Below are 16439 nucleotides of genomic sequence, written 5' to 3' on the forward strand. Positions count from 1 at the left end.
TAAGGATTACAGCCTAGAAAACCCTGTGGTATAGTTCTACCCTGTCACATGAGTCACTGTGAATTGAAATTGACTGGACTGCAGCTAACGACAACAGGCCAGGAAATGCTACCTCCTTTCTCTTAGCTGGTGTTGGGAGGGGCCTGGGACACAGCTTGGACCCCTTTGCCCAGCTTGCTCACCTGCCCTGCAGGAAGTCCAGGTCTTCAGCCTGAGATACAAAAAGAAAAGGCCTGGGCCCTTCCTCCCCCTCCCCATGCTGCGCTCTGGTTGGCCTGCCACAGTCCATGGAGTTGCCCTTGTGTCCCCACCGTCCAGACTCCCACTGGGGTTTTCTCTGCCGAGCACCCTGGGGCCTGACACCGCAGTGGAGCAGAGCTGTATGACTCCCTCTCTCTTAATGTTTAAACGGACACCCCACCAGCTAACGCTTCCTGGGTGCTGCACCCTCTGCTGCGTTTTCTCCCCTGCATCTCGCTGTGCCATCTTTCCAGCTAAGCGTGTGTAGCCACACTGGGGGTTAAAGTGGCCGTCTCCTATACCAAGGGGAGGGCATTACCTGGAACATCGGCTTTGCTGGGAAACCTCATAGCAGGCTCCGAGATCCCCTGACCTAAGAGCTGTGTCCGCTGTCAAAGCTTTAATACTCTGTGAGGGCCATGGGCATCACAGTTTCAACACACACAGACCATCCACTGGTGTTGAAAGTGGACGCACATAGCTAGGCTGGTGGCAGGTGTATGGGCTGAAATGAGCCCTTCTGTGCACAGGGCCTTTGCACTTCAGTGGGAGAAACAGATGCTAAGAGAATGTGGGGCGAGGTGAAAGCAGAGAGGCGTGCGGATAAAGTGAAATACAAAGCTGGGCTTGGAGAGATTGTTCAGTCAGTCCAGCCATCTCTTGAGAGCTCCGGTAGTGGGCTGCGGAAGTGGAAGAGTTACTGGTTTCCCTCCAGCATGGAATCTGGCCTCCCGTGGGTACTGGAGCACTTGGCACGTTCTCCTGGTTTCAGTCACTATAAATAATCCCTCTTTCATGTGGCGCTAATAGGAGGAGACTGGGGCGTGGGGTCCAACTGCACTCTCAGCCCACCCATATTGTTTCAATTTCCTGCCTTCCCCAATTCTTCTTGACTCTAGTAGGGAGCCCCTGGGGGCGGGTGAGGTGGACTGAGATTCTGGAAACCAACAGCTGTGTTTCTGCTGTTCTCCTCTGGCTTGCTGGCCACGAGGCCCTGTTGGTGTGGGATCACCTTGTTCCCAGGCTGCATGGGTGCTCACCAGGGGCCAGTGTGGACTTCAGCCAGGGCCTTAGCAGTCAGGAGGAGGTCCCCCGGACTGACCTCTGCCTTTCGATTTAATCTGGCATGTGGTGGGTGGGATGCATGATGATGATGAGGGCCAGTCCCTCTTCCTTTGCCCTGCATGGCTCTGGCTACAGTGAGGTGGGCACTAGACAGTGTGGTGGTCTTTCCTTGAGCTCTTAGGGAACTGCGAGTTTTTCCCAAGTATCTCTGGGCCTGCTTTGTCCCTCGTAGCTGTAAATGTAAGACATCATTTCTGTCCACAAGGAACTTGGAGTCTAGTTGATCATCAGCCTCTTTCTTCTGAATTTATTTTCTATTCTTTTTAAGGTAGTAAGAGACTGGGAGGCTGAATACTGGCCTCTAAAGATGTCCACATCCTAATCTCCATAACCTGTGAATAGAGTACTTTACATAGCAAATAATACGATGGTCCACTGATTTTGTCTGATATAGAGCCAGAAGATTAGTGGAAGGCACTCCAAAGACAACTGGGGTAGAGCTACCACTTCAAGGTAGAGTCGACCTTAGTGACATGGGTGGAGTCAAGCTTTCGGGACCTTCATTTGCTGATGTGGCACGACTCAAAATGAGAAGAAATAGCTGCAAATATCCATTAATAATCGGAACATGGAATATATGAAGTATGAATCTAGGAAAATTGGAAATTGTCAAAAATGAAATGGAATGCATAAACATTGACATTAGTGAGCTGAAATGGAATTGTATTGGCTCTTTTGAATCGGACAATCTCATGGTCTGCTCTGCCGGGAATGACAAAGAGGAATGGTGTTGCATTCATTGTCAAAAAGAACATTTCAAGATCTATCCTGAAGTACAGTGCTGTCAGTGATAGGATAATATCCATACGCTTACAAAGAAGACTGGTTGACTATTATTCAGATTTACCCATCAACTACTAAGGCCAAAGATGAAGAGACTGAGGATTTTTGCCAACTTCTGCAGTCTGAAATTGATCAAACATGCAATCGGGATGCATTGATAATGACTGGTGATAGGAATGCAAAAGTTGGAGACAAAGAAGAAGGATTGGTAGTTGAAAAATATGGCCTTGGTGATAGAAACAATTACAGAGATCGCATGATAGAATTTCGCAAGACAAACTACTTCTTCATTGCAAATACCCTTTTTCACCAACACAAATGGCGACTATACACGTGGACCTTGCCAGATGGAATACACAGGAATCCAATTGACTACATCTGTGGAAAAAGACCATGGAAAAGCTCAATATCATCAGACAGAACAAGGCCAGGGACCAACTGTGGAAAAACTCAATATCATTAGTCAGAATAAAGCTAGGAGCCAGCTGCAGAACAGATCATCAGTTGCTCACATGCAAGTTCAAGTTGAAACTGAAGAAAATTAGAACAAGTCCATGAGAGAGAGCCAAAGTATGACCTTGAGCATATCCTACATGAATTTAGAGACCATCTCAAGAATAGATTTGATGCGTTGAACATTAATGACCGAAGACCAGACGAGTTGTGGAATGACATCAAGGACATCATCCGTGAGGAAAGCAAGAGGTCATCAAAAAGACAGGAAAGAAAAAAAAGACCAAAACGGATGTCAGAGGAGACTCTGGAAGTTGCTCTTGAACGTCAAGTAGCTAAAGCAAAATGAAGAAATGATGAAGTAAAAGAGCTGAACAGAAGATTTCAAAGGGTGAAGTATTATAATGACATGGGCAAAGACCTGGAGGTAGAAAACTAAAAGGGAAGAACACAATCGAATTTTCTTAAAGCTGAAAAAAACTGAAGGAAAATTCAAGCCTTGAGTAGCAATATTGAAGGATTCTACATGGAAAATATTAAGCGATGAAGGAAGCATCAAAAGAAGATGGAAGGAATATACAGAGACATTATACCAAAAAGAGTTGGTTGACAGTCAACCATTTCGGGAGATAGCGTAAAATCAGGAACCCATGGGACTGAAGGAAGAAGTCCAAGCTACACTGAAGGCATTGATGAAAAACAAGGCTCCAGGAGTTGATGGAATACTGAGTGAGATATTTCAGCAAACCAATGCAGTGCTGCAAGTGCTCACCCATCTATGCCAAGAAATTTGGAAGACAGCTTCCTGGCCAACTGATTGAAAGAGATCTGTATTCCCAAGAAAGATGATCCAAATGAATGTGGAAATTATCGAACAATATCATTAATACCACACGCAAGTAAAATTTTGCTGAAGGTCATTCAAAAGCAGCTGCAGCAGGACATCAACAGGGAACTTCAAGAAATTCAGGCCGGATCCAGAAGAGGACCTGGAATGAGGGGTATCGGATGGTTGCTGATGTCAGATGGATCCTGGCTGTAAGCAGAATACCAAAAATATGTTTACCTGTGTTTTATTGACTATGCAAAGGCATTCAACTGTGTGGATCATAAGAAATTATGGATAACCTTGCAAAGAATGGGAATTCCAGAGCACTTAATTGTGCTCATGAGGAACCTATAGATAGATAAAGAGGCAGTCGTTCAAACAGAACAATGGGATACTGCGTGGTTTTAAAGTCAGGAAAGGTGTGTGTCAGGGTTGTATCCTTTCACCATACTTATTCAATCTGTATGCTGAAAAAATAATCCAAGAAGCTGGACTATGTAAAGAGGAATGGGGCATCAGAACTGGAGGAAGACTCATTAACAGCTTGCGGTATGCAGATGACACAGCCTTGCTTGCTGAAAGTGAAGAGGACTTGAAGCACTTACTGATGAAAATCAAAGACCACAGCCTTCAGTGTGGATTACACCTCAACATAAAAAAAAAAAAGAAAAATCTTCTTTTTTTTTTTTTTAAATCCTCACAACTGGACCAATAAGCAACATCATGATAAAGGGAGAAAAGATTGAAATTTTCAAGGATTTCATTTTACTTGGATTCACAATCAACACTCATGGAAGCAGCAGTCAGGGCATCAGAAGACCCATTGCATTGGACAAATCGGCTGCAAAAGACCTCTTTAGAGTGCTGAAAAGCAGAGATGTCACCTTGGAGACTAAGGTGAGCCTGACCCAAGCCATGGTGTTTTCAATCTCCTCACATGCATGTGAAAGCTGGACAATGAATAAGGAAGACCGAAGAAGAATTGACACCTTTGAATTATGGTGTTGGTGAAGAATATTGAATGTACCATGGACTGCCGAAAGAAAGATCGAATCTGTCTTGGAAGAAGTACAACCAGAATGCTCCTTAGAAGCAAGGATGGCCAGACTATGTCTCACATACTTTGGACATATTATCAGGAGGGATCTGTCCCTGGAGAAGGACATCATGGTTGGTAAAGTACAGGGTCAGCACAGAAGACCCTCAACAAGATGGATTGACACAGCGGCTGCAACAGTGGGCTCAAGCATAACAATGATTGTGAGGATGGCACAGGACCAGGCAGTGTTTCGTTCCGTGGTACATAGGGTCGCTATTAGTTGGAACCAACTCGGCTGCACTGAACAGCAACAACAGCACATAGCAAAAGCACTTCGCGGGTGTGATTAAGTATCTTGAGATGGTGAGATTACCTTATTTCATTTGGTGGGCTAGTGCCTGAATCCTAAGAGATGACCAAAAAAAAAAAAAAAAGAAAAGAAAACTCACCCCCAAATTGTATCTCTCAAGGTATTTATTAAATCAGTAGTGGAAACCATATAAGGGGATGATCCCTTTTACTGATGTTGGTTTTATGGCCTGGACATCACAATGAGGAAAACTTTTTATTGGACTTTCTCCCTCCTTTTCCCAGAGCCTCACCTTTGTTGGCTACAGTCTCCTTTTCAAGTGTTCATATCTTGATCTCTTTTTCATCTTTCCCACCTACTTACTTGAAGCATTAACCAGGGCTCAAGGTTTCAGTGACTTTTTGACATCTGGGGTGCAGGCCTCTTATGTGACTAGGAGGCGACCTTTGGGGATGCTCCCAGGTATACCTTCTTATGCAGGGGGTGGTCAGTGAATGGTGCTTTTGGCCTTGTCCACCTGGCTGTGCTGGGGTGGGGATGCAGTTGGACAGAAAGTGGGCCTGGGGCACTCTCTGCAAAGCATCCTTTTCTGGGCTCCGGCCTCTCATGCCTCCCAGTACACGGCCCCACCATGAGTACCACTGAGCCTCCTTAAGCTCCAGGAAGCTCGGCCACATCACCTAGTCTTCGGGAACACCATTTATATTGTCTCCTTGGAGACAATGACCCTTTCTGAGGCTCTGCTGGTCTAGCTGGTGTGGGTAGATGTGGGGGTGGCACTGCCAAGAGCACTTTGGGAGCAGAGCAGCAGTGGGGTGGGCAGCCCTTGGGGGTGGTTCTAACTAAGAAGCCACTTGGGAGGAAGTAGTGGTTGGGCCTGGAACTCAGAAGCATTTTGGGGTGTTGGAGAGTCTCTTGTCCCTCCCTTGTCCTGGAGCCTGTCTTGATTCCTGTGCTTCAACTCTGAGACCATAGATCCTGAGTCCAAAGACACTTTCAGCAGGTACTAGCTCGCCAGCATTATTGTAGTGCCCCACCTGCTAGCTCACCAGCATTTTTGTAGTGCCCCACCTGGCTGTCCTGCTTCTCTGTCTGGGCTATGGTTGAAGTAGCTGAGATTGGGAAAGGGGCCTGGAAAGGCAGGCCCATGGTGCAGAAAGGCCCTTTGTGGACCCGTGTCCTACAGGGCAGCCCTGGCCCTGCACCAGGGCAGCTCTGGGACCCACTGCGTGGCGTGGCCTCAGGTGGGATGCCAGGCAGGGCACCTAGGGGAGTGTACACTTTCAAGAGATTTCAAAAATCCAAATTTTTATGTGAAATCTCTTGAACTTTAAATGTCAGCATATTAAAAATATTTATAAATAATTAAATTATTTATAAATAAGACTATTTAAAAAATTCTTCTGAGTCCAGATGCCAGTGTTTGGAATCCATGCAGACCAAATGCCCTGTGTCACACCCTGGCAGACTCCCGGCTTTCTGTCCTCAGGAAGGCAGAGGGTGAGTGTGGGCCCATTGGGCAGCCTGGCCTCCTGGGAGTGCAGGTCATCGCGGACACTGGCCACCTGGGATTCCCTGGGGTGTTTCCATATGGGAAAAGGCGGCAGTATCCATGACCTTCCTCCTTCCCTTTTTCTCCGCAGAGGTCTGTGGGGCCCTCAACGTCACCGTGTCCCCAGGGCCTGTGGTGGACTACCTGGAGGGGGACAATGCCACTCTCTACTGCCATGTGTCCCAGAAGCGGCGGAGAGACAGCCTGCTGGCCGTGCGCTGGCTCTTCGCGCTGCCTGGCTCCCAGGAAACCTTGATGATTAAGATGACCAAGCTGAGGGTGGTGCAGTACTACGGCAACTACAGCCGCAGTGCCAACCGCCGGCGGCTGCGGCTCCTTGAGGAGCGGCGTGGGGCCCTGTACAGGCTCTCTGTGCTGACCCTCCGGCCCGCGGATCAGGGCCATTACATCTGCAAAGTCCAGGAAATTAGCAGGCACAGGAATAAGTGGACGGCATGGTCCAATGGCTCGTCAGCTACAGAAATGAGAGGTAAGGGCATGGCCTCTCTCTCTGGGGAGGATCAGTGGTTCTCCCTCTTGTCTGCCAGGTGGGGCTGGCAGGATGGCTCTAGGGAGCTAGAGCACACCCTGCCTTACCTATGGACCACGGCCTCATGAGTCAGGCCACAGGGATGCGGGATAGGTCTTTACGTGGACATGAGGGCTGACGTGTGTTGCAGACGTGGAAGCCAGGGCAGACTAGAGCAAGCGCCTGACCACCACGCTGCCCCACACAGCCTCTGGGCAAAGCCTCTTCTGTGTCTGAAAGACAGGGGTGCTGTGTCCTGGCCTCCCACCCGGGGCTGTGCAGCCTGGATCTCTCTGACTGGGAGTGCCAGGCACCTGTGGGAGCAGGCATGAGGATGAGAGTCGCAGGCCCAGGAGGAGGGCGGGCTGGTGGCTCTCACCCATTGCCCAGAGGAACTGATCCAAGCCTTAGACTCACGAGATACTCATTAGGAAGTGGGCAAAGGCCCAGAGGCCCAGAGGTATGGGCCACATTTCCAGAATGTCTTAGCTGCCAAGTGCCATATTTGAGTTATAATTTTTTTATCATAAATATTCTATTTAAGAAGACACATCTCACGATTTTAATAAGACTTTCCATTATGCACTAAAATTGTATCTTTGGTTGCTTTGAACTTGAATTTGATCTGGCCTGAACACAGTTTAATTGTGATCAGGAGAATCAAAAAGTAAAACAGATAGTCCCAAATATGAACAATAACCTTATTTTATCATATGCATGTAATGTTAAAAGCCTTAGTGATATTGTTTTGATAAACTTTAAAAAATTGAAAATATGTATTTTATTTTATTTTTGGTGACAATATGCGCAGCAAAACAGGCTTCCATTTGCCAATTTCTACACACAGTGTTCAGTGACATTCTTCACATCGTGTCAACATTCTTGTTCTTTCTGTTCTGGTTGTTTTACTCCCGTTAACTTAGACTCACAGCCCTCCCAAACTTCTCATCCATGGTTTAGAGCAACTGTCAACGGTTTGATCTCATATAGATTATTTTTTAAAAGAGTGCAGTACTCAAAGGTCACAGTCATTACATTTTGAGCTAAAGTGTTACTTAGTTTAAAGGTGACTTCAGGGGATAGTTTCACTTCAAGGTTTAAAGAGTATCTCAGGGCGGTAGACTTGTGGAGTCCTCCAGCCTCAGGGGGTCCAGAAAGTATGGTACACTTTTCAAGGGATAAAAGTCAGTTATGAAAAGATATTTCAATACTATATGTATGAATAAGGGAGATTTTAAAGTAAGTAATTTAAATAGATATTCTTTAAAGTAGTCAAACTTCACTTGTCTTTGGAGTTTGCTTATTGTAATGTCTTAAGCACAGAATGGTATATCACCTAAACTGTGCATTTCTACTTAAGGAAATTTATTCAAGAATTAATTATTAGTATAAATATGTATTCTGTCACAGAAAACAAAATATACATCAGATGACCAAGGGCTGTGGAGGGACTTCACTCTGAATATCACTTGGCTCATTGAAACATAAGGTCTTATATACTAGGTCATTTTTATCACCATATATGCTGGAGCCTTGTGCTAAATCTCTTGGCAGTGACCATGCTCTGCCAATTAAAAATTAGAACGTATAAAAAGGTTCACTGCATTCATCTGGCTCATTATTTAATGTGAACCTGCGTTCACTGCGTGAAGCTGGGCTCCTCCTAAATATTTATTTGGGTACTTGCTCCAGAAGCCTGAGGTAGTTTGTAAGTCTTCACTGGAAATAAAAAGTTTATTTTTCTCTCTCCTCTCCCACTCCCTTTTTCTTTTTCCTTTCTTCCTTTTCCCTTCCTCCACCTTCCTCTTCTTCCTCCCCTTCCCTCCTCTAAAAATCTTTTCTCTTCTCCTTCCATCCTCTGTTCTTGTCCTTCCCTCTTCCCTTCCTCCTCTCCCTTGCCCTTACCTCTGTCTCCCCTCTTTTTCCTCTCTGTTTCTCTCTTCCCATCTCTCTGCCCACCTGTTTCTATCTCTTGCTCTCTTCCCCTCTCTCTCTCCCCCTGTCTCTCTGCCTGCCTGTTTCTGCCTCTCACTCTCTGCCTCTGTCTCTCTCTCTCTCCCAGTCTCTCTGCCTGCCTGTTTCTGTCTCTCGCTGTCTGCCTCTATCTCTCTGATTCATCCTGTACCCTGCACAGCCTCCTCTGATCTCTCACCTTCCTGGGAAGAGGTCCCACCTCCCAGGAGAGCTGTGTCTCTGCTGTGTTTTTGCCTCCTGCTCACACAGGTCCTTAGCCTCTTTGACAGGGCTTTGTTTTTCTGATGGGAAGATTCAAAGTCTACGAAGCAGCAGTCATGCTTCTGGAGTGTTCCACTTTGGTTTCCAGGGAGTTATGGCCAGGGAGTTCAGGAAAGATAACTCCAAGTAAACACTGAAAGCCCGCTAGGCCTGTCTCTGTTGGAGCAGGTCCGCCCCAGGTGGGCGTGAGTGTGCAGAGCCCTGGGCCGGCACCCTTCCTGGGCAGGACTGGGGGTAGGCCTGTGGCTCCGGCCCCCAGGGTGCTGTCAGCAGGGCCCTTGCTTTGCTCATCTCCAGGGGCATGGTGCATATCTGGCCTCAAGCGCTGTTTTGCAAAACCTCCACCTTGTGTTAATAGTTGTGACATGGAAAACAAAAATAAGCAACGGTAAAAAGCTCTGTGGGCAAATGTTTGGGTTCAAGAGTATCGAATGGGAACTCTCAGGGGTGCTCTTGGAGCGCTTTTTCCCCACTAGGCCCCATGTTGTTAGTTGTCATCCAGTCAACTGAGACTCATGGCAGCCTTACGTATAACAGATTGAAACGTCGCCCACTCCCATGCCATCTTCGTGATCACCCTTACATTTGAGACCGTTGCCATGGCTATTGTGTGGTACAGTCCGACCTAGGGGGCTCATCTTCCAGCACTGTATCAGACAATGTTCTGTTGTGATCCATAGGGTTTTCATTGGCTGATTTTGGGAAGTAGATTGCCAGGCCTTTCTTCCTAGCCTGTCTTAGTCTAGAAGCTCTTTTGAAACCTGTCCACCTTGGGTGACCCTGCTGGTATGTGAAATACCAGTGGCTTATCTTCTAGCATCACAGCAACACATAAGCCACCAGAGTACGACAAACTGAGAGTCCCTCTCTTCTGGTGTTCTTACTCCTTCCTACAGGCTTCTGAAGCCATCCGTGGGACAGGGCAGCTTCTCTTGGAAATTTCCTTTCAATACTACACCCCCTACCCAACCACCTGCCTTTGACAATAGCCTTAATGTTGTTTTCCTTCCTGCAACGCTCTTAACGTGAGATAAAGTTGCTTGTCTTTCACTCCCAGAAAGAGGGATGGTGTGTGGTCTCTTCCCACCTCATATTACAAGCACCTTGCCCAGCAAATGAAGGCGGACTTGAGTTAATGTGTGTAAAGAACAGTTCCTGGCACACAGTGAGTGCCATAGGAGTGTTGGCTTTTATTGTCGTTTGCCCTGATTTCCATAAACAACCATTATTGGTTGTTTTCTGTTGCAAAAAGAACATAGTTCAATTCTAGAAAACATGGAAAATACTGAAATAGTGTAAAGAAGAAAATAAAAATTACTTATCCTGTCTCCACCCAGCCATAAGTTAATATTTCAGTGTAAATACTTCCAGTCATTTTTATACAAATAAAAATTAAAAACCTGTTTCAGTCATACCGTAAATATCGCCCTGTGACTAGCTCTCCTCACGTCACTAAATGCCACGTTCATTTCCCCATGTTGTTAAATATGCGTCCACAACTTGATTTTTAATGGCAGAATTGTGTTTCGTTATGTGGATGTACCATAATTTAGCTTCCCAGTTACTGTTATTGAACAAATCCTTCCTAATAGATCTCCATGGATGTCTTTGTCTTTGGAAGAAAGTCCTGGAAGTCACACTGCTGGGTCCAAATGTGTGTATACCTGATCTAATGCTTGGTGAATACTGTTGAGTTCACCCCTAGAATTCTTACCGAGTTTATATTCCCATCAGCACCGAACATGCCTTTTTCCCATGATCCACATTTTTTGAGGATGATGAGGATGGTGACAGTGATTTCTTGGAGCAGTGCCTGCTGCACAGTTGACCCTCAATAACTACTTGCTGTGGGAAGGGAATGATTTTTGTGAGGTGGTATTAGCACCTTTGCTATGGATGACTTTGAGGTAGGAATTCTTTGCAGGTGCTGTAGCCCTCTCTGGAAAGCTTTACCTGACTTTCCTTTATTGTCGTTGTTGCTGTTAGCTACCTTCGAGTCAGCTCCAACTCAAAGGGATGTGGGTTTTGTAAACACAACGAAACGCTGGCTGGTCCTCCGCTGCCCTCAGGATTGACGTGCTTGAGTCCATTGTTACCTTCCAACCTCGGGGGTTCATCTTCCAGCACTAGATCAAGACAGTCTTCTGCTCTCATCCATAGGGTTTTCACTGGCAGATTTTTGAAAGTCAATCACCAGGTCCTTCCTCCTAGTCTGTCTTAGCCTGGAAGCTCTGCGGACCTGCCCACCATGGGTGACCTTGCTGGCATTTGAAATACCGGTAGCAAAGCTTCCAGCATCACAGCAACACACAAGCCACCACAGTACGACAGACTGACAGGTGGTTGACAGGCCTCTCCTTTGGCCTGTCCTATTTGTGCGTGTTGTTCGAGATCCCACGCTCATCTTTATTCTCCATCAGGTCATCTGTGGCATCCTGCTGCTTCTGTTTTGTCACCGTTCACACATTATGTTGCCACCCCACTGTTTTTTTAAGCTCCCATGGCACAGGCATATGTAAAAAAAAAAAAAAAATTACAACGTAGAACGGTCAAGCTGTGTAAAAACTAAAATGTGGAAGTCAGTCTCTCCTGTTCCCCTGTCCCAATACTATCCCCAGATCCTCTGCCATTGCTGGGGGTAATCATTGTGAGCAATCTGGTTTTTATCTTCAAGTCCCTCTCCTATATACTGGCATCATAACACACCCGCACACCCTCACATAGATGTTTTAACAGTACTATGCTTCTTGTGGGAAACCCTGGTAGCTTAGTGGTTAAGAGCTACAGCTACTAACCAAAACGTTGGCAGTTCAAATCCACCAGGCATTCCTTGGAAACCGTATAGGTCAATTGTCTGTCCTATGGGGTCGCCATGAGTTGGAATCGACTCAGTGGCAGTGGCTTTTTTTTTTTAATACTTGTTGTGTTATATACATTGTTGATACTATATGTGTTGTTTTGTAGCTGATACTACCTAGTATGGCAATACCACACCACATCCAATCATTCGCCTGTGGTGGGTGTTTAGGAAATTCCCAGTTTTTCATTAATACAGACAGTGTCCTGGTATACATTTCCAAGTGTTTCTGTTGGTTAGATTCCTATAAATGGAATTGCTGGGCCTAAGGCTATGCAGATTTAAAATTTGAATAGACAGTGCCAAAATGCTTTCCAGAAAGATTACACATTTATACTCTGACCATCATTGCGTGATAGTGTCGATTTTCCTGCAGCCTCGTTAACACTCAACATTATTAATCTTTTCTATTTTTTATCATAAAAATGGGAAAAAAATCCTTTCAGTATTTCAATTTGTATTTAATTATTAGTGAGGTTGAATGTCTCTTCATATGTTTATTGATTGTTTAAAACATTCCTTCTATAATTGCTTGTCCATGTACCTTGCCTATTTTTCTACTGGGTTGCTGTCTTTTTAGTAGATAATTGTGTAGGTATAAATATATATATTTTCATCCACAATACGGATGACACAAACCTTGCTTGTTGAAAGCGAAGAGAACTTGAAGCACTTACTAATGAAGATCAAAGACTACAGCCTTCAGTATGGATTACACCTCAACATGGAAACCCTGGTGGCGTAGTGGTTAAGTGCTACTGCTGCTAACCAAAGGGTTGGCAGTTTGAATCCACCGGGCACTCCTTGGAAACTCTATGGGGCAGTTCTACCCTGCGCTATAGGGTCGATGTGAGAGTCAACATAAAGAAAACAAAAATCCTCACAACTGGACCAATAAGCAACATCATGATAAACAGAGAAAAGACTGAAATTTTCAAGGATTTCATTTTACTTGGATCCACAGTCAACACTTATGGAAGCAGCAGTCAGGAAATCAAAAGACAAATTGCATTGGGCAGATCTGGTGCAAAAGACCTCTTTGAGGTGTTGAAAAGCAAAGATGTCACCTTGAGGACTAAGGTGCGCCTGACCCAAGCCATGTTGTTTTCTGTTGCCTCATATGCATGTGAAAGCTGGACTTTGAATAAGGAAGACCAAAGAAGAACTGACCCCTTTGAGCTGTGGTGTTGGCAGAGAATGTTGACTATGCCATGTACTGCCAAAAGAATAAACAAATTTGTCTCGGAAGAAATACAATGAAAATGCTCCTTACAAGCAAGGATGGCGAGACTATGTCTCATATACTTGGGCATGTTATCAGGAGGAATCAGCTGCTGAAGGAGGACATCATGCTTGGTAAAGTGGAGGGTCAGCAAAAAAGATGAAGACCCTCAACAAGATGTATTGAGAGAGTAGCTGCAATAATAGGCTCAAGTATAACAAGGGTTGTGAGGATGGTGCAGGACCAGGTAGTATTTTCGTTCTGCTGTACATAGGGTCCCTATGAGTCAGAACCAGCTCAACAGCAACAATAAAAATATGTATATATATGTGCATATATATATCCTGATCATTAATTCTTTAGCTGTTATCTACAGTGTGAAATTTTCTTCTTTTTTCTCAATTTTCTTTCTATTTTGTTTATGTTTACTTTTACTGTATATATGTATTTTACATTTTTAGGAAAATTAAAGTATTTATGTAGTCAAATTTGTCATTTTTCCTTTATAATATTCATTTTTTCCAGTAGCCTTTTTTTATTGAGATGTAATTTACATTTAATAAAATGCATATGGTGCCTCGGTTTTTACTAATCTTAGAAGTATTTCCCACTTCAAGCACGTAAAAATGTTTTCTGTTTTCTTCTAATACTTTTAAAGAATTAAAAAAAAGTTTAACTCCTTTTTCTCTCTGAAATCCATTTTTATATAAATTGTGCAGTAGGTAATTTTATTTTGTTTCCAAATGGCTATCCGATTTTCCCTACGTCATACGTTGAAGAGCTAAAATATTCGGTCTTGAAATGCCTCATGTTTTGTAAGCTAAATTTCTGTTTTTAAATGTATTCATTTCTGGACTCTCTATTGCACTAAATCGAAGCAAAATAACAATTTTTCCTATCTAGGAACGTGGCATGATCCTTTATTCAGGTTTTTTTTTTTTTTTGAAGTCTTTCAGTAAAATTTTTTTCACATAAGCCTTGAGCAGTTCTCATTATGTTTATTTCTCGGTGTTTTATGGTTGTAATGAAGGTATTCCTTGGCCTCCCCCCTCTGCACACACATGCATGCACATAGACACCTGCACAGCTTTTAAATTGGTTATTGTGGTGTATAGGGAAGTTGTGGGCTTGTGTTGATCTATATTTGGCAGTATAATTATTATCATTTCTGACGTACTCGTCGTCAGTTGCTGCTCAGTGATGTCCATGAATCTACGTCTCAGTACTTTTTCTGACCTGATCGCCTTGCCAGGGCCTTAGACAGTGAGTCATCTGCCTGCACTCTGTATTCTGAATTTGAACTTACCATCTGGGCCTCAGTCTTGGCCACGTTTTCCACTGTCCACATGGCCAGCGTCAGACACTCTCAGTTGCCTTGCTGAAGAGCCAGCTTTGACGTATCCAGGACTTTGCTTATGATTGCTGGTAGGAAACCTACCTGGAAGGCAGTTGGTGTTCCTTTGCCAAAACTTGTTTCTGATGAACTGAGTGTCTCTTAGTAATTTGCCTTTCCGTTTTTAATTTAAGACCCTTATTTTACTTATTTTTTAAAAATTTTTATTGTGCTTTAAGCCAAAGTTTACAAATCGTCAGTCTCTCACACAAAAACTTACATACACCTTGCTACATACTCCCAATTACTCTCCCCCTAATGAGACAGCTCGCTCTCTCCCTCCAGTCTCTCTTTTGTGTCCATTTCGCCAGCTTCTGACCCCCTCTACCCTCTCAGTCTCCCCTCCAGACAGGAGATGCCAACATAGTCCAAAGTGTCTACCTGATCCAAGAAACTCACTCCTTACCAGCATCCCTCTTCAACCCACTGTCCAGTCCAATCCCTGTCTGAAGAGTTGGCTTCGGGAATGGTTCCTGTCCTGGGCCAGCAGAAGGTCTGGGGGCCATGACCACAGGGGTCCTTCTAGTCTCAGTCAGACCATTAAGTCTGGTCTTATGAGAATTTGGGGTTTGCATCCCACTGCTCTCCTGCTCCCTCAGGGATTCTCTGTTAGGTTCCCTGTCAGGGCACTCATCGGTTGTAGCCAGACACTCTCTAGCTCTTCTGGTCTCAGGCTGATGTAGTCTCTGGTTTGTGTGGCCCTTTCTGTCTCTTGGGCTGATAATTACCTTGTGTCTTTGATGTTCTTTATTCTCTCCTCTGCTCCAGGTGGATTGAGACCAATTGATGCATCTTAGCTGGCTGCTTGCTAGCATTTAAGACCCCAGACGCCACTGTTCAAAGTGGGATACAGAATGTTTTCTTAATACATTTTATTATGCCAATTGACTTAGATGTCCCCTGAAACCATGGTCCCCAGACCCCCGCCCCTGCTACGCTGGCCTTCGAAGCATTCAGTTTATTCAGGAAACTTCTTTGCTTTTGGTTTACTAACCAGTTTTACTGACCTCGCCTGTATTGTGTGTTATCTTTCCCGTCACCTAGTTATCTACTATCTAGTTAGAGAATACTCTTCTCCCACCCTCCGTCCCTCCCTCCTCTCGTAACCATCAAAGAGTATTTTCTTCTCTGTTTAAACTATTTCTGCAGTTCTTACAATAGTCGTCTTATACAATATTTGTCCTTTTGCAACTGACTGATTTCACTCAGCATAATGGCTTCCAGATTCCTCCATGTTATGAAATGTTTCACAGATTCCTCACTGTTCTTTATTGATGCGTAGTATTCCATTGTGTGAATATACCATAATTTATTTATCCATTCCTCCATTGATGGGCACATTGGTTGCTTCCACCTTTTTGCTATTGTAAACAGTGTTTCAACAAACAATGGTGTGCATATATCTGTTCGTGTAAAGGCTCTTATTTCTGTAGGATATATTCCAAGAAGTGGGATTGCTGGATTGTATGGTAGTTCTATTTCTAGCTTTTTAAGGAAGTGCCAAATCAATTTCCAAAGTGTTTATACCATTTTACATTCACACCAGCAGTGTGTAAGTGTTCCAGTCTTTCCACAGCCTCTCCAACATTTATTGTTTTGTGTTTTTTGGATTAATGCCAGCCTTGTTGGAGTGAGATGGAATCTCATTGTAGTTTTGATTTGCATTTCTCTAATGGCTAATGATCATGAGCCTTTCCTCATGTATCTGTTAGCTACCTGAATGTCTTCTTTAGTGAAGTGCCTATTCATATTTTTTGCCCATTTTTTAATTGGGTTATTTGTCTTCTTGTAGTTGAGTTTTTGCAGTATCATGTAGATTTTAGAGATCAGATGCTGATTGGAAACGTCATAGCTAAAAACTTTTTCCCAGTC

General features: G+C 44.4%; 1 protein-coding gene across 1 annotated transcript in view; it reads left to right on the forward strand.

The window, feature by feature from the left end:
- Window positions 1-16439, forward strand: part of VSTM4 (V-set and transmembrane domain containing 4) — a 145622-nt gene that overhangs the window by 6299 nt on the left and 122884 nt on the right. Inside the window, exon 2 of the mRNA XM_023547175.2 lies at window positions 6423-6821. Within this exon, the coding sequence (XP_023402943.2) occupies window positions 6423-6821 (399 nt within the window). The remainder of the gene's footprint in view (window positions 1-6422; window positions 6822-16439) is intronic.

This window comes from Loxodonta africana, chromosome 16, assembly GCF_030014295.1.
Source record: "Loxodonta africana isolate mLoxAfr1 chromosome 16, mLoxAfr1.hap2, whole genome shotgun sequence".
NCBI lineage: Eukaryota > Metazoa > Chordata > Mammalia > Proboscidea > Elephantidae > Loxodonta > Loxodonta africana.